Source organism: Brachionichthys hirsutus, chromosome 1 (assembly GCF_040956055.1).
Source record: "Brachionichthys hirsutus isolate HB-005 chromosome 1, CSIRO-AGI_Bhir_v1, whole genome shotgun sequence".
NCBI classification, from domain to species: Eukaryota; Metazoa; Chordata; class Actinopteri; order Lophiiformes; family Brachionichthyidae; genus Brachionichthys; species Brachionichthys hirsutus.
In genome coordinates, this window is record NC_090897.1 from 14,160,978 (window position 1) to 14,188,368 (window position 27,391).

Consider the following 27,391-nt stretch of genomic DNA (forward strand, 5'->3'; position numbering starts at 1 on the left):
CTAAGAGACTTATGTGATCACTTCAGGAGGTTTTGAGTTTTAGCTGACTACACAGCGACGGACACATCTTCAATGCTTTGAAAAATGGTTAATAAAACTGTCCGCAGCACTTTATTTATTTTTTTAGCAAAGATAAAAATACTATGAGAACAATAAAAAGTCATTACACTGTAAATAATAACATAATTAAAAGTCTACAGATATTGAGAAACACGCATTCTGCGTAAGCCAAAAGAACCAAAGAACGTGTAAATGATTCTGGATCAAACATGAGATGAATTTAATGCTCCACTGAACTGAAATAACAGTTTAGGGCACAGCGCCACTGGTTTTGGATCAGTACCAACTTTAATAATAACACCTCAACGAGGAAGATTAAAAAAATGATGCCATAAATGTTTTACCATCTCCCCTGACTGAGCAATAGATTACACAGTTTCTGTTACCTTGAGGATCAGTTTGATGACACACTCAACCATCAACATGTCTGATATCATACTTCTACTACTACTACTGTACTTTCGGCTTGTCCCGTGAGGAGTCACAGCAACCCAACCTTTTCCACTTCAACCTGTCCTTAGCATTGCCCTCCCCAACACCAGCCACTCTCATGTCCTCCCTCACTACGTCCATGTATCTTCTCCTGGGTCGTCCTCTAGCCCTGTTCCCCGGCAGTTCCATCCTCAGCATCCTTCTACCGATATAGTCCCTGTCTCTAAAACTTCTAACCTTCACTGTCCCTCTTATTGTCTCATTTCTGATGATATCCTACCTGGTCAACCTTGCCAGTGTCCCAACATTCAAAGTCCCTACCCTCTTCTCTTGCTGCTGATGTACCCGTCTTCCTCCTCTTCTACGTTTCTGTCTTCGACCCATAATAATCAAATTTCCACCAGTGTTCCGTGGGTAAACGGCTCTGATGGCAATCGTTGGTAACCCGGGTCTCAACCGATCTGGGTTTAAGGTTAAATGAATGTTTAATACAGGCAAAGTTTTATGCCGGATGCCAGTCCTGCCGCAACCCTCTTCATTTATCCAGGCTTGGGACCGGCTCAAGGGAGAAACTGGTAGTGCTACGCTAGCTCCTGCTAACCGCGCTGCCGGTGCTACCCATGAGGATTCATTAGAGAAGAAAACAAAGAATATTCAAACACCTGTTTCTGTGAAGCAATCTGTAAAGGGAGGGGGGCCGTCTCTGCAATGCTCGAAACTGAGGAGGCCATAAAAAAATCAATGGTGCTTCTTGTCTCATCGTTCGTTGGCTGTAATGTTAATATTTGCAGCTGAAAGGTACACCGTTCCCTTGTATCTAAAAAAGAAGTGATCCTGCATTACAACATGGAGATGGAACCCAGAGCAGTGCTAACTCAGCAAAGTCTACACACTGAGAGAGAGAGAGAGAGAGAGAGAGAGAGAGAGAGAGAGTAATAAAATGGTTCTTAATGAATGACTCCAGCTAACGTCCCACATCTCTCGCTTCTTTTCCCTTATCTCAGCAGGAGTCCGTTGAAAATGAGGGGTGGTGGTGTCAGAATCACAGAGAATGCTCATCCATCCAACCTGTTAGTAATGGGCAAGGCTCGCTCACACACACACACACACCTGTGTGTACATACTGTGTTTTTGCCTGTTAGTCGTGTCTCATGCTCTACTCGTGCTGTTCTCTTCTACCCCACAACCTCCACTCTTCTAATTGTGACCTCCTCTGGGCTCAGCCTACATATTTGAAGGACTTAAATTTACCTTCCACTCATTCAAAGAGAGTCGTTTGTCTGAGTCCAACTGTCATTGTCATTGTGTGTCCGATTGCAGGATGCAGATAAAACAATAATCTCAAGAAACAATAGTGGCCAAAACATAAATTATTCACACATTAAAATCTCAGAAATTATATTCTATTCAAATTTCAAATGTCAATAAACTATTGCAGCTGTGTGTGTTTAAACTTCGACAAAAAGACAAGTGAAAAATTGCACTTGAAAGCAGGCAATATGCCGCTAATAAATACTAACAGGATATGCATTTTGCAGTAGGGGACACAATAAAACCTTCCCCTGACAGAAACGCAGGGAGACAGTGGATGCACACGCCATAAAGTCCCCTACAGCCAACGTCAGATGAGAAGCATTCCAAAGCATAAACCAGCTTGTTCCTTTGTGCTGTCATGGTTGTTGACATTTTACTCTGCACTCAGAGAAAGCAAATGTACCAAGCGATGTTCTAGTGACGATGATATCAGCGGGACTATCGGGACAAACTCGTGGAATGCTATTTTTTCATGTCAAAGTCTTTAAACTCTTGTCTAGCTTCTATTCTATAGAACCTTTTCCAGTTTATGCAACAGTAACAAACACTTCATTCAGATCACAATTCTCCTGGTGTTTTGCTAAGATGTTGATAACGCCAACTGGCCATGGTGATGGAGGACACCCCCACCGCTTAGTGGCAAAGCATCCGTTTAAATTCATCTCGTTTTAACTGCCAGCAATTCATGGTCTGGAGAAGGTTTAAATGAACTCCTGATTTATCGATCAAGACATTCTGAGTTGAGTGTGGAACTCATTTCTTTCAAACTGGTGTTCTGAATGTTTTCATTCGACTCAGGACTCGTGCTGCACGACGTGAAGCATGAGGTCCTGGGCAGGTCAATGTCTTTTCTTCTTGCCCTACAAAAATGAACTTATCCTGGTCAAAGCTTAAAGCCAAGGTCTGCCACTCCCCTCTTTTATTTTACAGTCCATCCGACGCTTCTTAACTTGCGCTCCATCTTTTCCACCCAACTTCATTCAGTCGACCCCTTTCTCGTTTTCTTGTAACTCCATTCATGAACTGTCTTCTCGGGCCATGTCGCTGTCTCACAGCACATTATAATCTCCACTTTCCTCCCTCTCTTTCAGGAGGGTGAAGGGCAAGTGAAGATCGTTGGGCCCCAGAGGAGAGGCCCAGACATCGAGGGTGTGTGTCTAAAGTTTGTGTATATTTGTGTGCGTCCCATCATTGCTCATCTCTGGCAGCCTCTGGCTGTTCCCCGAGCTACAAGCTATAGAATAAATACACTTTAAATCACTGCACACACACAAACTCACACACAAACACACAGCGTGCTCCCTGGGAGCATTTTGCTCCGGTTAAACGGGGGTTCCGGGGAGTTTTGCAGACAAAGCCCGTGGCTATTCGTCTACCCTCCATGAACTCAAACACATACTGAAAGATAAAATAAAATAAATCTGTGGAATTACAACAGCAGACCATAATATGCTATGATCTAATTTTATACTAATGAGAATTTGCAGGAATATACAGTGGCGAAACGCTCTGATTATATCTCTTGAGACTTTTCAATGATGTGCAGGCAGGCACATGCAGGCACGGTGGTGTTGTGGGTACTGCTGTTGCCTCACAGCAAGAAGATGGCGGGTTCAAATCCCATCAATCCCATCCGTTTGTACGTTCTCCCCATGACCACATGGGTGTTCTCCGGTTTCTTCCAATATCCAAAAACTTGCAATATAGGTGAATGGATTACTTCAAAGTTGTCCGTAGTGTGCCCGTCTCTGTGTGGCCCCCGCTTCTTGCTCATAGCAAGCTGTGCCCAGCAGATCCAGAACTGCCAAGGCCATTTGCTCTCCACATGGTGGAATCCAGGAAAAGGACGCTTTAATCCAAAATAATTTGTGCGTGCTCAAGTACAGAGATCGTCTTTTTTCAGTTTCAAGAAATCTGAATGACCAACACACGGTTTCATTTTTACAAACTTGATGCCAAACATTGCTTTTCCGGTGCTTTACTGGCAGAAATATAAACTGGGATATGGCCATTGGTCCTCCCCACTGTTTCCTTCTACGACAGTATAACTGCATGTGGGTGTGGCTGTGGCTAAGGTGGTAGAGTGGGCCCACCAATAACCTCAAGGTTGGCGGTTCGAATCCCACTCCATCCCAGTCATTCTCCGTTATGACCCACCCACCTTGCCTTTGGTGTCTCACACTGGTGCATGAATGTTATGTATGATTGTCAGGTCATTGTAAATGAGAACAGTTTTTTTTTAACTGACCCACCTCGTGAATAAAGGCTAAATAAAAAAAACAACAACTGCATATTCTTTTTGTCACACATTAAGACCACTACATATAGAATGGCTGGTTTTCAATTATTTGTCCTCACAGCGTTTGGGGCTTGGACACATAGTACCAAATAGAAACGTCTACAACCATTGGTAGATTCGTTACTGCTCTCTGTTTTAGCCAGGAGCTCATGGGTGTCTAATGGTTGTGATATAATGTTAGACTGTGATTGGTTTCGCTCCATAAAACAAAATAAATAAATAAATATATATCCTCTGAATGTGCCAACAGATAAATGAGATGATGAAATCCGACAGAGTGGGATCTTACTGCACACTCTCACACACACACACACATACACACACACACACACACACACACACACACCTACACACACACACGCCCTGACCCAAGGCTGGCAGAGCGTCTTGTCCTTATCCAGCTTTCTGTCCTTCCTGCAATGTAACATCATCTCTAGGTTAACTGCCTCCAATATGACTATCCTCTTGTATTCTCTGTAAATATCTATCTATCTATGTATGTATCTCCCCCCCCCCCCAGTTTGAAGTACTAACTATAGGGTAGGGTAATGCTCTAGGATTGTACCAATGTCTTATTCTTGGCCCTGCAATCACACAGGGTTCAAAGTAATTGTGGGGAAAAAAAAGGTTGTCCATGAACGTAAAGAAAATACCAATCCTTATCTACCTTGGAGGGTGACCAAAACCAATTACGAAAACTTGTCGGTGCCGTGCGTGCTCCTAAATGTACATAACAAAGACAGATGTCAACAGTACTGCCTGGTCTATGAAAATAATGACTTTTTTGTGGACTAGTTATAATCATCATCATCATCATCCTTTATGAACTCTGTTTATGAACTTTGAGGAGGCAACACAATCAGGCAGATTATTTGATTCTGCGAAACTTAAAAGATTTGGCTACCTTTAGAGATTTACGTCACTACGGAAAAAAACAGGAGAAAAAAGGGCTTTAATGTTATTTTAATACATAAAAAAAAGTAAAGACGAGTGAAGAAACGGATCCACGATGTCCCTTATTTTTTATTTTATTATCTTATTATCTTATTTCAACATTTAACTCTTAAACAGAGCAATTCTGTGGCGTACCTTGAACATTGAAGTAATAAATAAAATACTTTGGACTTGGACTAATGCATCAGGAAATATTAAATACGAATACGTATTTAAAATAAAATGAACAGCACCTCAATCGTCAGGTTTTTGTCATCCACTTCAAAATACTTCCACACTGCAGACACACTCGCACGACTAGCTTCAATCTGCTTCCCTGTTCCGCCAGCATTCAACCAATAGTGTCACAGGAAGTGATGTCAAGCCTGCCGTTTCGAGTAAACCGCGTAACTCCTGACCTGATAAAAAGTAATGAAAATAACTATCCATATATATGGGGAGGTAACGTCCGATTCCGATTTAGTCCGCAAGCTCGTGATCGGGCCCAATTTCCAATCAGGTGATCGGATCGGGACATCCCTATTTTCTTTTCCCGAACAATTATATATTCAGATTTATGATTGACAGTTTTATATTTGTAAATGCATAGGAAACAGAGTTCCCTCACTACTTAAAATATAGATAGAACGATATGAACTGAACACATATACTTCAGAAGCATTATATAAAGAAAGCACAAGGACCTTATCAAACTTATCTAATTATCAGTAGAAACAGTTTTTTCTTTAGATGACCGTAGTTCAGCCTATTTTCATGTATAGGGGCTATTTTTGATTTTTAAGCTCATTAAAAAAAAAGTGAGAAAAAATCAATATGCATCTCATCATCTCACTGTATATTTTCTCAACTCTGTGGTGTTCAGCTCGACAAAAGACAGGCGCCGTTGTCAGAAGGTTACATCATTAATAAACCTGATGTGGTATAAATCTCAGGCAGTGACATTTACAGAAAAACGACTCTCACTTGGGTCATTTTATGTCTGTGAAGCAGGCCGTTCAGCGCAAGATGTGAAACACTGCGACGAATAAAGAAGACGACTTACCGGAGGCATTTTTCACGTCTCCATTGGAGTCCATTGTGGTGTACATGACATAGGGACCAGGCTGGTTCACACCAAAGGGCTGCAAACACACAGACGGTAAAACAAACTGAAACGTTCAAATATAGTTTTGCATTCGCTGCCTGTCAGTGAGGGTGAAAGAGGATGTAGAACAGGGAGCGGTGGAAAACAGAAAGACAAAAGTGCAGTTTTCAGTTTGGTTTTCACGATAGGTGACACTGCAGATGTCTGACCTCACTCAATTGAATCTGACTGTGATGGCTGATTGTTTGTGAACCTCTGTGGGCGGATGCAGAGCGGTTTTCTCATGTCTTCATTATGAAAGGATGTCAACTAATAGAGGAGATCAGTGGAGCCCCCCTTCACTGTGGAGCCACTAATCACAAGCCTGTTACAACGCAAACTCAGCAAGAGAGACTCGCCCCTATGATGTGACACTGAGCAGTCGGGCGAGGGAGGAATAGAAATGAGGTCAAGAGAGAGAGAGAGAGAGAGATGAGAAAGCCACAGAGGTGCAGATTAGTAGGCTGAAAGAAAGACAGAGGAAGAGAGGTGTGACTAAGAAGAAGACAGGAGAGTGAAATGAAAAGATAGTGGTGGTGATGGATGGGAGAGGAGAGGAGTAGAAGCAGCCGCAAGCTCCAGGCACCGGCAGCATCCATCAAACCTTTCAGTTGGACAGCAAGCGGGAGGAAGAGTAGACAGACTGGACAGCACAACCACCATCAAACCAGCAGCCTCTGGTGGACGCCTAAGCTAATGTGTTTTGTAAGGAGCATCCTGGACTGAAGAAAGAAGGTCCTGGAGTGGCCTAGCCGGTCTCCAGACCTCAACCCATGGAAGAGTGCGTCAAAATACCAGCTAAAGTGTGTGGAATCCTGTTCAGAAGAGCAAAACGTTTGACCTCTGTAATTGCCAACCGAGGTTACATGACAAAGTATTGAGCTGAACTTTTGTTATTTACCAAATATTAGTTTTTCTGCACCATTCTACAAATAAATTGCTTAAGAATCTTAAAATGTGATTTCCTGGATTTTGTTTTCTCATATTCTGTCTTTCAATGTTGAAGTGTACCTTTGATGAAAATCACAGACCTCTCTTATCTTTTTAACGCATTTAATGCCACAACGAATGTCTTCGTCTAAATAAATGCAAACCTTCGCTGCCGTGACAAATATGTTTGCCAAGTACGGTTTCGCGGGCGTGGGGTGGGGGTGTAAGTGGACGGTCTCCTGTACTCTAATGAGGACCTACACCCTTGTTGGGGGGGCAGCATTGCTGTTTTTGGGTGGAGAACTATAGGCCGCTTAGACTGGAGCGTATGAGTCACAGTACAAAGAAGAAAGTAATTGTTTAGGTTATTTAAAATGATGATGATGACCATGGTGAAGTCATGAGCTGGTTCAGGTTTGGATTCGGATGGATATAGTGAGCCTGACCTCAAGCTGCAGGTGTCAATGAAAAATCTAACTATACAAGAATCTATACATTTAATGGAAATATATTGCAAGTGTAATGATTACGGACAAAACATGTGATTGTTTTGCAAACAATAGTTTTGCTTTATGCACATTTTTAAGAAGTGGGGGCTGGAAAAATAAGGATTTGTTACCTTGACATCATCCGGACAGTCATTGAAGCAGAGGCCACTGAGAACTGAGGATGAGAAAGATGCCAGAGAATTAGATATTTTCTCCAGCATGTGTTACACATTCAACACAATAACACGTTGCAGTGGAACAAGTGCCCCCCCCCCCCCCCTCCGTGATGGCACTGCTCCTGTGCCCAAAGGGCCACTGTATGTTTACACTGTATCTGTTCACATGGGAGTCAAAATTAATCAGAGTAAAAAACAAATATCTGATCTGTATCTGATAGAACAAATATACAAAAACAATAACGAAAGCCTAAATTAACCAAGCGTAAGTCCACCTCAGATTATTATTATTATTTTAATACAATTTAATCATCCCTCCTGTTTGCCTGTTGAATGTAGATTACACCGGGGAGGTCATGAAGCACTAGCAAATGAGTGACATAAAAAATTAATGTGCAAACTATTAACAACACACACATATGTGTGTGTTCTAGGAGACCATTTAACAATTTGTGTGTACAAGCTGAGCGAGGACAAAATCCGCTGAATTGCTAATCAGTCATTAGCGAAGTGACTTTATTAGCATACTAATAGGGCCCTGGGTCTAGGGTGCCTTGATTTGCCTGATGGAGTCACGCTGAGGCCCAAGACTCTGTTAATAAGGTCTGCACCAAGTACTCTACAAAACAGCAGCCAAAGTCAACGCACCTATTCCAAGGGAACATCACATTGCCCCCGGCTCGGCCGTGCTGTATAGTGGTGCGGATGAAGCCTTCACATTGTATTATTTATCACCAAATAACCTATAAACATGTTAATAACAGACATTTATAGTATAATAAATCTCACCCACCTTGTCCATCCAATCGTAAGTAAGCAGTTTAATTATACGATGACAGGCTTTCTTTGAAATGGTTTTCTGGTCACTAATGTGGAACAATTATAGGTGACAGTTGATAATGAATACAAATATCACTCTAGTATGCACAACAATCTGGAACGTTTCCTGTGATATATCCATTCATTTATTAAAATGTATCTACTATCACTTTAACTATTTTTCCTTGTACACTATCTGGAGCCGGGCGGCACATGCTTGCTGGCTTTAGGCAAGAGATGTTGCCAGCAATATAAACAAACAACCCATTAATTGAAAATGATTTATATAGAGTAAACAGCTGTTGTGGGAGAACGCTGGGCGAAAGGCCAGAGGTTCTCAGGTGGATTTGAACCCAGAAGGGATTCGACAGGGCAAGCCACTGCACCACCAAGCCACTTTACTGATGAACTCATCTTTTGGTTAAACATGGTTAAATACCACATTAAGAATATTTTGTATGTTATTATTAATGCAGTTTACGATACTAATTTTCTGAGTTTTAAGTATATGTATTTAGATTTTTAAGCTACTACTGTACTTTTGGTTTGTCCCGTGAGGGGTCGCCACAGCTAATCAATGTTCTCCACTTCACCCTGTCCTTTGCATCGTCCTCCCCAACACCAGCCACTCTCATGTCCTCCCTCACTACGTCCATGTATCTTCTCTTGGGTCGACCTCTAGTCCTGTTTTCTGGCAGTTCCATCCTCAACATCTTTCTACCGATATAGTCCCCGTCTCTCCACTGGACTTCCTTTCCACATTCTCCATCACTCTGCTCTGTCGACCCTAAGTACTTGAAGTCCACTATCTTCTGGTGAAGCAAGGGTACAAGTGAGCACCATCTCATTTCAGATGAAGGCTTCAATTTAATTAATGGTTAACACTAAAATATAGTTCAAGTAACTATAAGTGTGTTACTCTCATTAGACATGTTTGAGACCTCCGGATGGACACATGACTCTCAGCAAAAAGTAGATAATTACTGCAAGTACTGGACATTGGCTTCTGTAGACATTCTAGTAAAACTAGCCTCTCCAAAGTCGGGACCAACTGGGTTTTGCAAAATATGCTTCTCTAAGGCACCCCAATTAACTCATCATCTTTAATGAGTTTAGAATTTGCATTGGAAAACTCACAAACCGTGTGGTAAAAGTATCAACAAAGATAAGATGCTTTATTTTATTTATATAGCACCTTTCTAGAAATAAAATTCACAAAGTGCTTTTACAGACAAAATAAATAAATAAAAATAATCAAGAACCAAACAAACAAAAAATACATAATCAAGAACCAAAACAGGAAGTAAACTTAAAGTACGTTGGTGAAAAATAGACTTTTAAAAGCAACAGTGGCACACTGATGAGACGAGGTACCCAGTTTAAAAGCAAGAACCATACAATAATAAAGCAATGTGAAAAAAATAAAATAAAAAATGAATAAAAAGTAATTAAAATAGGACATATCAATTAAGAGCCAGTCTATATAAATAAGTTTTCAGAAGTGTTTTAAAAGAAGTTACAGAATCAGCAAGCCGTATATTTTCAGGCAGGTCGTTCCAAAGCCGAGGGGCCCTGATGGCGAATGCTCGGTCACCTTTAGATTTTAACCTCGACTTTGGAACGACCAGAAATCCTCGACCCGAGGATCTCAGGCTGCGGGGGGGCTCATATAACACTAATAAATATAAGTTGGGCCCAGACCCATAAGAGCTTTAAAAGTGATCAGTAAAATCTTAAAATCAATTCTAAATTGGACTGGCAGCCAGTCCAGCGAAGCAAGGACTGGGGTGATGTGATGGCGTCTGTTAAAACCAGTAAGAAGCCTAACCGCTGCGTTCTGCACTAGTCGGAGGCGGGACAGTGATTTGTTGTTTATGCCAGACGGGAGCGAGTTGCAGTAATCGAGTCTTGAGAAGATGAGTGTGTGGATTACTTTCTCCAGGTCTGACTGTTGTAGCATGTGCTTTACCTTTGTAATTAATCAGAGGTGAAGATGTCTCTGATATTGTGACAATAAATCAAATGCGGTCAGACCTCTAGATTTTAATAATGGGATAAATCCTTCTGACCAGGTCCTGTGAAAAAGAATTGGTAAATGTGATCATGAGCAAATGTCAGGGTCTATCTGGTACTTTGGATGAATGTGCATCACACTGTTACGTACAGTATTTTGTCACTGTGGGGGAGCTCTGTGCTCTTAATCCATACTACCGGTTTGTGGTCCGGATACTAGAAATCAGGTCAATTCTCACCACCGTTCTTGCTGGAGTCAATACAGCTCCAAGATGCCATGTGTCGAGTTTCTTCAACACCATTCTTTAAACTCTTTTGTGCGTGGACCAAAAGAGAATGGTGATGATATATCAAAATAATAATATTATATTAAATGAGAGAATCAGACAAGCCCCTTTTTTATATTACTTAAACAAACTATTCTTGTCAAAGCCTGAGAGAAAACACAGACAACAAATCTAAACATGTAATTTAAGTACTTTTCATGCTTCTGAAAAACATTGCACTGTCAGTCCTGCGTAGCTTGCAACAGACACCGAGTGCAGGTTCAGTCACCAGAGAAGAGAAACAGCAATCTGATCATCATACAGGTCATTTCTTGGGCAGTGAATTTCTGTAAGTCTGCTTCAAAACACACAACTCTGCATATTTATGTAATACTAGATACTAAAATGACATTTTCAACATAATACCGTTCTGCCATGTTCATGCATGTCCTAAATGTTGTGATCCCACAGTCTAGCCTTGCTACTGCAACAGCTATGTAGAAGAAACCAGATGTGTGGAACCTCTGATTTAGCGTTACCTTTAAACTATCTTTATCTCTAATTCATTGAAGCTCACTGGAACTGGGATCCGATAAAAATAAAACTACCATGGGAAACATGTGGACCTGTCACAACAACACACAAACACTCATATGCTTAAAGAGTAAAATGTGAGGAGCAGCCCTTGACAAGGGGGAACATGACATGCTTTGTCAGCGCTAGCGGCTATGAGCGTGAGTCGACAAGAGCCGAGCAGACACACACTGTACACACACTGTACACACACACACACTGTACATGCAACACACCGGCACGCAAACGCAACAACGTGACAGCTGAGCGGTGTTTGCTCCGAGATGCTCATCGGCTCTTATTGTCCTCAGGTTCTGCTTTTGCTGACTGCAGGGCTGCTTACAGACAGGCATGGGCAGAGACACACACACACAAACTGATGTTAAATATAACATGCTCAACGTGCACTGCCTGTGTGCACACTTGCACTGATTACGTTCATCTTTCCGAAAAACAAACGGCTCGCAATCCTAAGCATTTGGACTTTACTATAAAAACTGCAATAAACTGAGGCTATTTCATGGAAGTGCTGTCACTTCACCAAAAGCCTTCGGTAAAAATGCTTTCCTTCCACGTGCCTCACTGGAAGCTAAAACACTGTCTCTTTTTGACCCCACTAGACATGCTTTAAATGGTTATTGTACTGCCTGGCTTATGTGTAAGTAAGACAATGCACTGCATTGCTGAGGGCATTCAAATCCCACAGACAGCACACTCTCTGCTCAGTGCTGCCATCGTTAGAGCGATGTTGCATGCACCGTCCCTGAACAGCTGGCAGTGGCTCCCACCGTCATTACGATGAATGCAATGTGAACAGCACCTCAATTTATCCCGCCCATGAGAACACAGTCTAACATCGTCACAGAGACCCTGTTACATTCACGCAGCACTGCTGAAACAATGGGCTGAAAAGCGGTCGAAGCCGGGGCGGAGGGGCTTTACTGGTCTGCAGGACAGACACAAGATCAAATGTTCATTTCAAACACGTATAGATAAAATGAGATGTATATCACAAATAGCTATTTTTTTTCGAGTACTTTTAGATTCTGACAAAGACAAAAGATCAGGCTGATAGCTCTTGGCCCATGAAGGGAAATGTCACCCCCAAGGCCACAAACTTCACCCCTGCTTATCGTAGCCAGGTAAGGCTCAATGGGGCTATTTTGGGTTAAGAGCATGGACAACGGCCACACAGCAAAACCTATTTGCGGAAGTTTGGACTAGATTTTAAAGTCATAAATCAAATGTAACGTCAGAGTGTAGCACAAAAGTAGGTGCTCCTTCCTCTAAACCCCTAACCATAATTTGTTAATTAGTCAGTCTTTCCACTACCTCAAGTCTCTGTGGATGTGGCCCAGAGGAATAAAAAATGATCTCGATAAAAGCTGAAATTGATTTATGCCGGTTTCTGTGAGGCTTTATCACTGGGAGTTCCTGCTGTATGAATATAGAACATCTTTACACCACAGCCGAGTTCCATTTTCAGTTGATGCTTGATGTCTCTTATTATCCATAATGACAGATACGAGTACAGGTGGTCCTCACTTAATGATGTACTTGTGTAACAACGTCTTATGACGGGCCTTCCGAAATGTCAAGAGCATGTGTTTGGCGACAAGGTATCGCTGTTACGAGGAGTGGAAGGCAGTGGCTGTGGAGGTGTTCAGTTCAGACAACTTTATTTATCCCAAGGGGAAATTCAGTTTACGCAGTCTACCAGACCATACAAACATCCACACACATAATAAATATATAACTAAAAATAAAAAATAAATAAAAGAGACACTAATGCTCAGTAATGATGATTATAATGCATATTTAGAAGAGTTTAACAGCCTAATGGCAGAAGGAATGAAAGACTCAGAGTTACGGTTAGTTCTCCTATACAGGGGGCGATAAAGCGGCGAGGTAGGTAGATTCTTTGTTGACCACGTTTAACAATGTTCTCAGTGTTTACATCAAACTTGAGTTTGGAATCGAACGCAGTTCCTAAATGCTTATACGAGCCAACAATCTCGACATCCGTACCATTGATAGAGCTGGGTTTAGGTATAACACAGTTTTTCCTAAAATCGACAATTACCTCCTTTGTATTTGACACATTAAGGTCAAGGAAGTGGTAATCACACCACTCAATAAATGCAGGCAGGACAATACCATGACGCTGAACCTTGAAGAATTGATAAAAGTGCTGTATCGTCAGAGAATTTTACCAGGTAGCACCTTCTTTACAGGACCTACAGTTGTCTGTGTAAAGAATAAAAAGAAGAGGAGACAAAACACAGCCCTGAGGACAGCCTGTGTTGGACACCAAGACATCAGACATGACTCCATTAACAAAGACCTGCTGTTTCCTATCAGTTAAGAAGTTTAAAATCAACAGTAAAAGCTGATCTGGCAACTTAAAAAAAGTAATAAGATGATCGATTAAAATATACGGTTGTATTTTATTAAAAGCTGAAGAAAAGTCAGCAAATAGGAGTCTAGCGTGCGACGTGGGCTTCTCTAAATGCTTAAAAATGGTATCTAAAATGAAGAGCTTTGCATCCTCAACTCTGTCAGCTTGATAAGCAAACTGCAAAGGGTCAAGTTTATCGGACACCAAGGGCACAAGTTCATCTTTTAAAATTCTCTCAAATGATTTCATTACCAGTGATGTTAATGCAACAGGTCTAAACTCACTCAACTCTTTCTGAGTTCTGGATTTAGGAATGGGAATTATGGTTGACGTTTTCCATATTACAGGAAGCTGGCACTGATCAGCACACATCTGAAAAAGGGTAGAGAAGACTCCACTGAGCTGGTCAGCACAGTGATGAAGAGTGCGACCGCAGATTGAATCAGGACCAGCTGCCTTCCTAATATTTGTTATTTTTAATAATGCTGTCACCTGATTCTGGCATATCAACACCTCACTTTGAGATTCCAGGGAATTCTTTAGCTTGGTAACATTGTGGGTGAAGTCAGACCTTTCAAATCGCGAGAAAAAGACATTAAAAGTATTTGACAACTCGGCATCTGTGGCTCCATTTATGCTGATGCGTTTCTTGGTCTCACCAGAATTCTTATTTATAGAAGCCATTGACTTCAGGCCTTGGCAGGCTGCTCTAATGTCACCAGTGTTGAACTGCATTTCTATTTTATTTCTATAATTACTTTTGGCTCTGACGATTTCCCTCCTCACCCCTCTGGAGATAGCTTTCACCTCAAGAGGATCACCAGCGTAGAAAATCCTTGGGCAACGAAGGATCTTAAAACGTGAGTAAGTATGTATATATTGCAACACAATTCACAGAAAGGGGAGGAGGCAAGACGTGAAAATTAGTAGTTTTTATTATTCTCCCCTTTTAAAAAGTGTGAGCCTTTGCTCAGCAGTCTCCAGTGCCTCAGCTGTGGACACTCTTGGGCAGTTCTTTCTTAAGACTCACACTTTTGCTGCGTTTACATCCTCCAGTCGAGATTCTGATGGTACTTTGTTACTTAGCCTTGGCAAGCAGGAGTCAGCCGGGTTCCCCCAGGACTTCATGATCTTCTTTCTCAGGTCAGCTGCTCCCCCTATCAGCTCCGTCCTTGGGGCTTCGTACTTAATATCGATGTTTGGGGGTGATGATGAAACCACCCCCAACTCGACCTTACATCCTGGCTCTCCCCTTGCCGTAGCGCGCTTATATTTTGGATGAGGCACAATCTCTATCTGCGATAGGAACTTCTTGTGGATATTTCAACATTGAGCTAGTAGTGTGGATGTGGGGTTTCGAAGCAATCATTCTTCACACATTCTCTGCATGTACCCCCTTTCACTTGGGCTGCTACTGTAGTAGCATTTCATCAACGCCCCGTTCCCCGACGTCATCAGGGTGTCCCGGTTCCCCAACACTTGACGAGAACCTTGTTAACACGGGCGATGTTCGAGGCGGTGTGCCTACTTTTCCTTGTTTCACTCACTCTGAGGTATAGGCGAGTAGCTTGAAGGGTCTTGCCTAAGTGTCCACCTGAATGCATTGCCACTGAGGTATCCAGCCACTGAATTAAACTGGGAAGATAAGCTGCTGCTCGATATTATTTTGACAAACATGGGAGCAGGCGTTACTACTCAGCAGGCTTAGTGTTTTGAAACACAAAAACAGAATCTATTCACACCAATCGAAACATACAGCCTCCGGTTAAATCCTCCTCCGGCCGATACAGCCACCCTGAAAGACTTCATGTAAATCTTCCAGTTGCCATTTGACTAAAATTAGCAGCAAGAATGAAAGTCAGAGAGGCTGAGAGGAAGAGCGAGTACAAGAAATGGCATCTTTGCTGAAGGGAAACAACTGAGGGGTAAAAGCATGGTGAAAGCCTGGAGGAGAGGTGAGAGCAAGATAGAAATGGACACTGCAAGGGAAGAGGAAGGAATGAGAAAAGATGACGGGACAAAAGAAAAGTGGAGAAAATGTGGAAAGATGATAGTAGAGAGCTGGATTTGATAAAGAAAGAGAGGAGACGAAAGGGGAAGTGAAGAGTTTAGAGAGAAGGCGCTGAGAAAAGCTCCCAGATGTTCCTCAATGCAGCTAATCTGCATCCTAATAAGTGAGCAGGAAACTAATCAACCCATAGAGCTCTGCCTGTCAGTCTCCCTCTTCAGCTGCTTCACACGAACACTCACTCAGTACAAACATTTGGAGATGCACATGCAGAGACCCCCCCCCTTCCCGCCTCCTCCTCATCCACCACTTTATCCTTCTTTCTAATCTCGGACTTTTGATTTCTTCCATTTCCTCCTTCCTCTGCAGTAATCATTCATCCATCTGTCCACCCTGCAGCCGGTTCGTGCTTCATTGTTTCGTGCAGCTTAAAGCGGAACCACTTTGCTTTGTGTACGATTCGACAGGCGTGTCTGCCCCTACAATGCTTCAACAAAATTCAGGATGGTGATGATTTTTCAATGATGGGGTGTAAGACAGACTTTAGGAAAGAAGCTGCAGTTTTTCTGATTAACATATATATATAATACTTTTACTAGCAATTATTGTGACATACCAGTCGACCGCCAACTGCCAAGAACCCACTTACACATGATTAGACAACTGCAGAACCAAATGTGATCTGACAAAAGTGTCATTTGTGGCAACATGCGACAGATCCTGGTTTCCAATGTCACAATTAGCGGTCCATGGTTTTCATCTGAAGCGTTAGCTTGATAAACCTTCATTAATACATTTATAAGAGCACCTTCAATATAACAAATGCAGCCTACAGTGCTTCATATAACAAAATACATTGCAGGAGCCTGGCAAAACATATAAAAACACATACTTACATGACATTTACATTATAGATAAGTCCAGGCGGTCCTCACTTAATGACGTACTCATTTAACAACGGGCTTTCGGAAATGTAAAAGTACGTGTTTAGGGACTCGTGGTGATGAGCGGAATGCACTGGCAGCGGACTTGAGTGAGTACATACATATGTACAGTATAAATGGCCTATACATATGCAAATGTAAAGACTTCTCATTTATTTTCATGCCCGCTTTTTCCACCTGCTGGACCCTTGTGTGTTCGGTTCACCTTGGCTGCGCTCGTGTGTTCGAACTCCGAAAATCTGTTCGACATCCGAGGCATTTTAAACTGGGGTTGTCATTTTAGTTTAAATATGAATTTATTACCGTCTCGAGACAAAGACCGATCTCGAGTACTATAACACTACTCCAGATTACAACTCACCTATTGTGAGCGTGCGTGTGTGTGTGAGTGGTTGTTGTCGCTGGCGATTGTCACGACTCGCCGGCGACACGTCTGAGGTGTACCCAGCCTCCTGGCCATAGTCAGGTGGGAAAGGCTCCAGCAGACCTGTGACCCGCAATGTGGATAAAGCAGCTGTAGACGAGACAATTAAGGTCGTCTCATCTACAGGAAAATGGATGGAGATATAAAATAATCTAAAATACCAAATTAAGAGGGTCTGCATTTGGAATATGAGAAATACTGTGGCATTTCTTTTAATGGACCATTTTTACTGTCATTATCTAAACCTTTTAGAACTTAGTACCAGCCATATGTGATTTGACAGGTACACCGTCATCATTTACATTTGTGACTAATTAACCGACATTGACCTTGACATACAGCAGCTCTGTCCTTCATCAATATGAACAAAGGACTAATTACCCAATAACAAAGAACACCTATGATGATGTACAGGGACTTTAAACAGCTGCAGTTGTAGGGCCATTAGCAATGGACACGATGACACTGTACTGAGCAATAGCAAAACTAACCTGTTCTAATAGCAGCTAAATAGTAGTTAATGCTCAAATCTGCACCAGGTCATTGAGCCTGTTTCCAAACTTGACATAACCTCACGGACTAACAGATTTGCTAATATGTTAGTATGTATTACTGTGATGAGTCCTACTGGAACTATGGAGATAAAACTTAATAAGTTAATATCACCCAAGCTGATATAGATGATGATTAACACTCATCATGGAGGATGAGGCTGGGTGGAGGATGGAGCTCTGTACCAGCCTGTCTTTCTATGGGGCATTCAATAACTGAGAACAAATTGTAATAGCTGATATTTCTTTTTGGCAAACTGTAGCAGCTCTCTCTGACCTGCAATACAGTTCAAGCCTGGGAAGAAATAAATTGAGTAATGGGAATGCATTTCCCATGCAATCTGGTCACGACGATAAAACAAAAGCCGATGCACTTCTGAAATGGTTCTGACAGCTTTGGCTCCTTGCTTCCATCGTGAATCTTTTTGTGGTCAGGAATGCCACCACATTATCACAGGAGGCTTTGCAGATACACAAGTGGGCAGAAACCTGATATCTGCTGAACAATCTGCAAGCAAATGATGCATTAGGAGAGTAAGATAAGGAAGATGACACGTGGATTACTGAAACAAGACTTAATTTAATTCTCTTTTCATTCACGGTGTAGCAGTTGAGTCTACTGTACTGGTGAGTGTGTGTGAGTGTGTGTGAGTGTGTGTGTACTGAAGATATTTATGATGCAGTTGCTCCAAGTCTGTGTGACTAGGAACGCTGTGTGTTCTTCCTTCTAGAATTATTTGTTGTTGTAGCCCAATTTAATGACATTGCTTTTTTTGCATTCCTGACACTTCATCAGACGGAAGAAGATGCAAGAAAGATGCCAACGAATGAATGAATCCAGGATGACAAGGCAGTATGTCGTGTGTGTTTACTTATCCAACCAGAGAACATTACTGTGGGATAACTCGTAGGATAATCAGAACTTCTTCAGAAGTCAGACATTTTCAACTAGAAGTTGGCTATCCACCAACTTTAGAATCATTTTCCATCCATCCATTTTCTAGTACACGAGACAATCCCCGTTTATCCGCCGTGTGGGTCATGGGTCTGCTGAAGCCCATCTCAGCCGGCTACGGGTGAGAGGCTGGTATACGAAGGATAAGACCGCAGCCCATCGCGGGGCCGTGCATGTTTTTGGAGGTGGGGGGAAGCCGGAGAGATCCGATGCAGACACAGGGAGAACATATAAACTCCGTACAAAAAGGGAATCCTACCCGGAACCTTCTTGCTGTACGGCAACAGCGATACCAGCAGCACCACCGTGCTTCGCCTAGAATAATTTCATACTTTACAATTACAACAAGAACAACAGATTATCCATGAAAGGAATCAAAGGTTCGGGAAATCTGGCTTCTTCAGCATCTGACTCAAAGGAAACCTTAATGTTGAAATTTAATTGTGCCTTTTTCCAAAACATGAAACAAGACGCTTCCACGCTGGATTTATGAATGAAGTGTTACCAACAACACTGAAGATTATCTGCATTGCGGTCTTTTACGGTATGCCTTTGGGGTGAACCATCAAAATGATTTACAATCGTTTACAGTATTTACAGTATTTCCTTTCAAACTGCAATTGAAATGGAAATCTTTCCACGACCACCTCTATAGCTTGATGGAGCAATACAAGTCCAGGGAATTCTGACAAAAAAGTAGTCATGAACATTCGGTTCAGACGTCTGGGAAAAGTGCTGCTCATGTTCAATTACAGTAATTGGTGGATGAATGAGAGTTCCAGTAACAATGGCACTCAGTCATAGAAGAGCTTAATTGTACTTCTGAAATTGAAGTGAAATGAATAATGTAAAGAGAGAAGACAAATATAACCAAAATCACTCACACCTTGTTGAGCATAATGCATACCTCTAGAAACCTACAATGATTTGAAATTTGAAATCCTATAAAGTTGACCGCAGCCTCTAATTCATTAGTGTCTACCCCCTCTGACATTGAGGCACAGCCTTGATGAACGTGCCTGTGATGCAGGGAACGAGTGACCTTTGAATATCTCAGTAAGTACCACAAAAAAAGAGAGGATGTAATTGGTTTCAGTTGTTCAGGTGAACACAAAAACATTCCTTTGCTGTGAAGTTCCAGACATGTCTTTCTGACAATTAAAATAAAACCAACAGTTTTATATAAAACAAGCAGAGGCGTATTTGGGAGAACTGCTCCTTTAAGAGCATAAGAGAAGCAAAGAGTGTATTGTACGACTGAGTTACTTACCCATCACTTTAACAAAGTAGGCGTCGGCTTCAAAATTGTTCTTCAAAGCGTGGATGATCAAGTCATTTTTTCCTTGTGCCTGGCTTAGAACCAGCATGTCCAATATGCCCTGCAAATGAAGACAGACGGATAGATAAGGGACAATAAAGAGCACGATGTGTGTCTTCTGATGTACATTTTTATCCTTCCAAGAGACTGAGTGACTGATCCAGTGTTATCTTTCCCATTTATTACGTCTCTCTCAGTAAGTGAGAGAGGATATTAGTAGAAGACATTCATTCTGATAAGACGAGCACATACAGTGAACTGCAGTGCCGCTACTGAGCTATATGCAAATGAGCATTACGGACGCGAGTGGAAGCACGTGAATAAATATCGGCGCAGTGCCTTAGAAAATATGAAAAGAGGGGGTTTTGCACAAGTGTGTCTGAAAAGTTTGAGAAAACACGTGGGGGGCTGTGAGAGTGTGTTGTTGCTATTCTACGTTGTCATCATTGTCTCCAAGGATAGAAATACTTTACAGCATGTAAAGGGATTGTAAAACAACAGAATGCAAAGAGGTTAAATAGTGCTGTCGAGCCTGCACACAAGCTTCTGAGAGCACTTTGAATGACGTTACTCATTATGTGCAGTCACCATGGAACCAAAGTCCTCAGTCTCATTCTGAAGCATTACTGCTGAGCGTAAAAATGGAAACTCACAAGCTGCAATAATTTCTATCCCAGTGCAAAAATGACTTTTTAGATGTTGACAGATGTAGCAAACATGTAGAGGAGGAAACAGCAGCGCATGCTGACGACAAGACTTCAACACAGAATACTTACGTCCTCATAGATGTCAAAGAACGTTGCCATGACAGCATTTTGGATGGCTCCCAAATCTGATTGGTCCCAGTGGATGTGGAACATTCTTCCAACGCTACGGCAACTGAGGACGGTACAGGGCACATTTTCCAGCAGAAAGGCCTGCTGACCACTAGCAGACAGAGACAAACAGGGAAGGTCCATATTATAATTTGCTCAATAAGGTGATGAGCATGATGAGGAAGAAGAAGCCTCCTTATTGGCTGAATGATCCTAGCAGACTTTTACATGTCAAGGTGTTGGTATTAACTCGGGACTTTTGATTATTGCCATTATTCACGATGATCATCCAGGTTACCGACGATACCTTAGGAGGATGTTGGATCTATATTGCACAGAACCAAGCATATACTTTAATTAGAATTCAAAAATGCCCTCAAATTAGCTTGAAAGGAATTAAATTGTGGAATTTGGGAATTTACACAAACATTTGCTTAATTTCACAATTGTAAAACATAAATGAGCAATTGTCATTCAAATTCAGTAATTATCACTAAGTCTTCTGACTTTACATTTAATGAGTGTGATGTTTTCACGAGCCTAAATTCACAGTTGTCAAACAGTTATTAAGAAAGCTCATTAGAGGCCTTTTCAGCAGCTAATTAATTATGAGCAATCCCAACCTATGATTTCTCAGCGCGGCCAGTGAAAAGTCTGACCAGTATCTCTGGCGGATTGATCGACTGCCAGTCAGGAAACATAGATTTATCTATTCAGGTTTGAGCATAAGGTAGTATTTGAGGTAACGAAAGTAGCATCTGCATATCTGATAAAACAACAGCCGCAGGCAGAGCCGCCTTGCTCTACTCCAATTACTGCATGTCTACTTGTAATCAGAACAAAAAAAGAAAATGCTAATCAGGTACAATGCCACACAAGAATCCGGCCTGCGGTTGTAGCGAGACGCACCCAGCGTCTACCTCTTCTCATGTACGAGCTGAATATACAACTTAAGCATACATTTAGACGTGCAGCAAACATTGGAGGGGCGTGACCCTTTCATGGGAAATGAACCCAGGCTATTTCGGGACCCAATCTCCTTTCTTCTCCACTTCTCTCGCTGTGCTTTGTGTGCTTAGCAACCACCATCGACGTCCTTCCGATTCTCTAGAGACACTTAAACCGCCTTCCGCCTTCTTCTCAAAATGTCCTTCTGTTTTTGTAGATGGCTCTCTGTACCTGTTCTTAGATCTTGATGGGACTGGCGACAAAACAAACAAACCATGCTCTAAAAATAGATTAGCCGTGATAGCCCCCCCCCCCCTCCGAAGATTTAAAGTAGCCTTTCTTGGTTCCAACTCCATCCCAATGAGAGTGTCTCGGGAGTTGAGATGAAGGCAAAGCAAAATCTCAGAGGCTGATGGGACATCTGTCATCGAGGATGCTTGAAAGGCTTTTGAGGCTGTCTCAGGAAAACATAAAATGTGCCTTACTTACAGCAAGATAGTCTCATTTTCAGAAACAACAATGAACAGAATATTGTACAGCAAACTCATGCATGCTGAATGATTGATTACTGCCATTAATACGACGCCGTCCATCCATCCTAGGACTGTGTTGGACTTTGCATCGTAGCTGAAGCAGCATATAAGACACGATCAGCCAGAGACAGACACAGATAAATGGACATTCTTGGCTTTGTGCTTCCTGTCCCTAAAGCATGAAAGCAAATCAGTCTTCCGCCAGAAATAGATGCATGAGAAACAAGAAATGGATGGCTGAAGCTGCCAATTAAGAAAATGCTCTCACACATAAACACAAACCACATTCCAGATTGGGCTAACAGGGCTATTTGCGCTAACTATATTGAAAATGACAGCTATCAGGATAATACATGCTCTGCAGTGCTCTTAGCCTGGCGTTAGGATCTGTTGAATTCATGAAGTTCCCACTGAATGTTTAGAATGCAGTTTTCTTTTTTAGTCCATTTCGCTTTGACAGTAGATGTTTGGATGTAAGACCGTGAACTTGAGTGCATCGACCTTTGTGCGTGAACACCAGGGGTTCTAAAGAGAAACAACCCCAAATCACTTACTTGCACTGTGATGCAGGGAAAATACATGGAGAGGGAAAAATTCAAACACAACATAATCATTACCTCACATTTATTCCATCAAAGTGGAACACATTATTTGTTTAATGCATAAAGCATGAACAGCATTGGAAATTCGATTGACGAAACAGCCGTGAAATCAGAGGCTCGGTCAGTTCAAAACCTTTTTTCTTCCAGAATGCACCACTTTTCAGATTTTAAACCGTCCTTTTCAGCTTTCACTGATTTCTCAACTGCACTCAAAGAGGAAGATTTGACTCGAGTGCCAATTATGCGGTTGCCATAGTCAAGTTAAGTGAGTGAGGTCTGGATTCAGCTGCCAACACAGTGATTGTCTGAATATAAAACAAGACAAGCTACAGGAAAGTGAAATAATTGAATCATTTCTTAGCACTAACACTTGATGTTTCAGCACATTGATTCTAATTGTCTTAATTGAGAAGACAATTTTCGCTGCAGTTCTGCTGGTGTTACAGGCTCTATGCATCTGGTGGTGGTGGTGGTCATTCTGTGCAATTCATCAGTACCGCATACCACCAGACCCTTCCTCCCTTCTCATTAGGCCTGCGCTCACACACTATGACTGGTTGTCACGAAGGCCCTGTTAGAAACACCCTGCTAATGGTCCCCAGCAGATAATCAGGCCTCCAGCTGGGACATCTAATATATGAATATAAATGTGTGTGTGTGTATTGAGAGAATTGTGAACATTTCATAGTTTCAAGCTGAACTCTAGAAGGTAGGTGTATTTTTCATTGATAGTCGTATGTCCTTGCTGGGATTTTTGTTCTTCAAAAGAATTCATCTCTGGCGCTGCAGGGGGTAGTGATGGTGCAGATGTACTCAATGTCACAAGGCACACACACAGACACAGACACACACACACACACACACACACACACACACACACACACACACACTCTTAATAAAAGGATAACAAGTCTCCTCCTCAAACCCTGCAACTGCAAGCCAGGAAACAACAACCACATTGAATACAAAAAAATCCAGAATTAAAAGACTTGGAATGAGATCAGACAGAAAATTCATTTCTAAAATATATAATCTGCTACAAATAATCTGAAAATAGATGAGCTCATTTAGAGAAATTAAAGGTATTGAACAATTTTGTTTCTCGTACTATGAAGCAACAAGTAAGGGAGTAAGTCAGCTAATTTTCGTTTCCCTTGTGTCAGCTTTAAAAAAAATAGTCTAAATTGGACTGGTGAAAACCCAAAATTCAACTTTAAAAATAAGAGAAATGTGCAATTTTGGCAATTTCTGAACTAATGGTCAGCATTTTTGTTATGCCTCCAAGAGTGTGTGCCCAAGGCACTTCGACTATTGTGTGTACCCAGTGTCAACACGGGTGCGTGCTTGGCCGCAGGGAGTGTTTCAGTATTCCTAGCTCTACCTGCCTCCTCTCTAATTGGTATCCGGAGTAGCAGTGGGCGGGCGGGAAGCTGACCGGCCGATCACGACAACCCTTCTCTCCCTCCGCCTCAAACACTCTGAGAGGCCACAATTACCTGCCCACCTTTCCTGTTCCCCATCTGCTCATCCATCCATCTCTACACCACGGCTATACTGATCTTTTCATTTCATTTGCTTTTATCCACCTCATCAACTTCTGTCCATCCAGCCATCTGTGTGTGTTAGGTTGATGCTTTTTGGGCATGGACGCCGTTAAAATAGCTTTGAGCATGTGTTATCTTTTTTTATGCAGAGGATGGTGTCTACATATTACAGTTTTAATGACAACAGGCTCATCAATCATCTTGTTGAAAAAGATCGAGTGTAACTTCCAGTTAACTCCCTCCTAAATCCTCCCATTCCACACAATTCACATGTTCAGTCACGCGTTGTTGAGTTAACTTCTCTAAATTTAAAATTACTTTACCTTGATTAAGTAAGTTTCAATCCAGAGTAATGAATCAAGTTTCTTTGATTTGTTGTATCCTCATTTTTTACTCCCAGTATAATCTGCTCTCTAAAATCTTTTAAATGATGCCAATCAAAGTCAAGCTGGATTTGTCTAACCTACCTTATGATAAGAAATCTCCTTGAATTATTGTTTCAGTATAATTAAGGTTCATCATTGTGACACCATGAAAGCATGATTTAAAGTGTGGGTAGCGATGTTGCCTCACAGCAAGAAGGTCAGAGGTTCAAATCCAACTTGGGGCCTTTCTGGGAGTCGCTGTCCCTGCATAAATAAATGCAAATAAAATAGCCAAACAATTTACATTCATGGGCTTTGTATTACTCGATTAGTTCTAATCCTGAAAAGTAAGTTTCCCAATAACAGTATTGATATGTTGAATTTTACGTACCAGATAGCAGGAAGCAGTGCAAACCTCATCCACAAAAATCCACGAGCACTTTGACAAGAAATCCTCAAAATAAAAAGTAAATCAACCGCTTGTAGAACCATTTTCCTTTCTCTGGAGAACAGAACGCATGTTGCTGTCTTACAGTTCAATTAAAGTTTGCTGTACAACACAATAAAAACCAGAATATTGAGCTACCTAAGAGAGGTAATTGTATATAAAATGGCATTATCCACATCAGCAGTGGGTTGGGAACCGGAGGGTCACTGGTTCAAGTCCCTGCTCAGACTAATTATTGCGCCCCCCCGCGCCAGGTTGCAATCATCTAGTCTACAACTGCTTATCCACCTTGCAAGTCAAGTTTAGCGTATTTGGAGGTGGGAGGAATCTGGAGAACATGGAGAGAACCCAGGCAGTCAGGGGCAGAACATACTAGCTTCTGCATAGGAAGGAATCGAACCCAGAACCCCATGCTGTGAGGCAATAGTGCTACCCAATGTGCCACTGTGCCGTGCTCTGAACAAATGTATAAACAAATAATTACATACATACATTAAAGAAAACATATTAATAAAATAACTACAAAAACATTTGACTGGTGTATCCTAGACCCTGTGATCAATAAATTGAAAAGGTAATTTTTAATCATGATCCTAATGATCTGAACTGATTTTGAACTGAAAGAAAAACAAAATCAGTCAAGAATTGATGTGCAGCGGCCACAAGACTACACCTCTACCTATAATCCTATATGCAAGATTTTATAAAGAAATGTTTAGAACAATCTGATCCCCCCCCCCCCCCCCATTTCTGTGCTTTGGTTTGACCCGCATCAACATTGAAACATTTGACATTGTGGCCTCTGTTCACAACTCTAAACAGGACCTTTGAATTACATAACAGAATACGGCAAGTATTTCGCTAATGTTTTAAGGAATCGACTGTACTCTGTCGCTTACAGCCATCCCAAAAGCAGTTGGAATTATTCAGCCGTGGCAAGTGCAACAAACCCCCAAACTGATTGTCAGAAAGAAACAGCAAAATTGACAGAGAGCGAGAGAGAGGAAAGTGGGACAGAGACAAAAGGTGAGTGAAGCAAAGGACTGAGCAGACCTACATAGACGAAGACAGTGAGATGACGACAACATGCTGGCAAAGCCCAGAGAGGATGTGGCGTCTCATTGTGCAAGCCTTTGTGTGATGAACGCAGGACCGCGCACAATCACAGTCAAGCGACCTCCTTTGGAAGTGATCTCAGAGTGCTTGAAGAATTCCTCCTAGTCAACGGAAACGCTGAGGTTCCTCTAGCCTTTACACCCACAGGGAAATGTTTTCAAAGGAATCAATGTCCTAAAAATGAACTCCTGATACAGTGAAAGACAAGCATGCAGCACGACACTCATCTGCATTCACACATGGATTATGATGATAATCCATTTTTTTGCTAGGAAGCAAAAACAGAAAGTACATTTGGTTGCTTGGATGTTCTGTTCAACACTTTGGGGCAGACTCAAATATCTCAACAACTGCGACAATGACAGCTGCAAATCTTTGATTGTCACATCACTTATCTGAAGGTATATACATAAGAACACAGATGTATTTATAAAGTATATCCACAATGAAGATGATCATTTTAAAGGAACAGATGTGCTCTCGGTTAAATGAAGCACACATACACACCTCCACTGATTTAATCCTTGAGCAGTGTTGGAATGCGTATAAAATAAACCTTCTTCAAAGTGACTCGTGATCTTACTAAATAGCCTCCTTAGAAAGTTTCATAATTTTCTTTGCTCAGGAAGTCATTTGAGGCCAAACCAACCTCCCACCACCAAAGCTGCTCCTGCCCTGGCATTACCAACAAAACCGAGAGACAATCACAGCTACACTGCTTCTTGCGCACAGAGAGGAGACAGATTTTTTTAAATGGCATTGCCTAGCAACAGCTGCTAAGCTCTTGGCAGCTCCTTGGTCGGGTTGCATACTGATAGATGGAGACACAAACAGACACATGCATGTACACTGTGAACACATGCACAGCCATATTAAAACTTATTGTCCAGAAACTAAGAATATGTTGCCCATTGCACTGAAGAATCTATAATGAATCGCCCAAGGTATATGGTGCAACTGCATTTAGTGTATGCC

At 41.8% G+C, this 27,391-nt stretch overlaps 1 protein-coding gene across 1 annotated transcript in view; it reads right to left on the reverse strand.

Moving 5' to 3' along the window:
- Positions 1-27,391, reverse strand: part of itfg1 (integrin alpha FG-GAP repeat containing 1) — a 109,375-nt gene that overhangs the window by 25,120 nt on the left and 56,864 nt on the right. Inside the window, exons 11-14 of the mRNA XM_068738971.1 lie at positions 20,822-20,972; positions 19,998-20,106; positions 7,732-7,775; positions 6,102-6,180 (exon numbers count right to left, since the gene is read on the reverse strand). Coding sequence (XP_068595072.1) covers positions 6,102-6,180; positions 7,732-7,775; positions 19,998-20,106; positions 20,822-20,972 — 383 coding nt within the window. The remainder of the gene's footprint in view (positions 1-6,101; positions 6,181-7,731; positions 7,776-19,997; positions 20,107-20,821; positions 20,973-27,391) is intronic.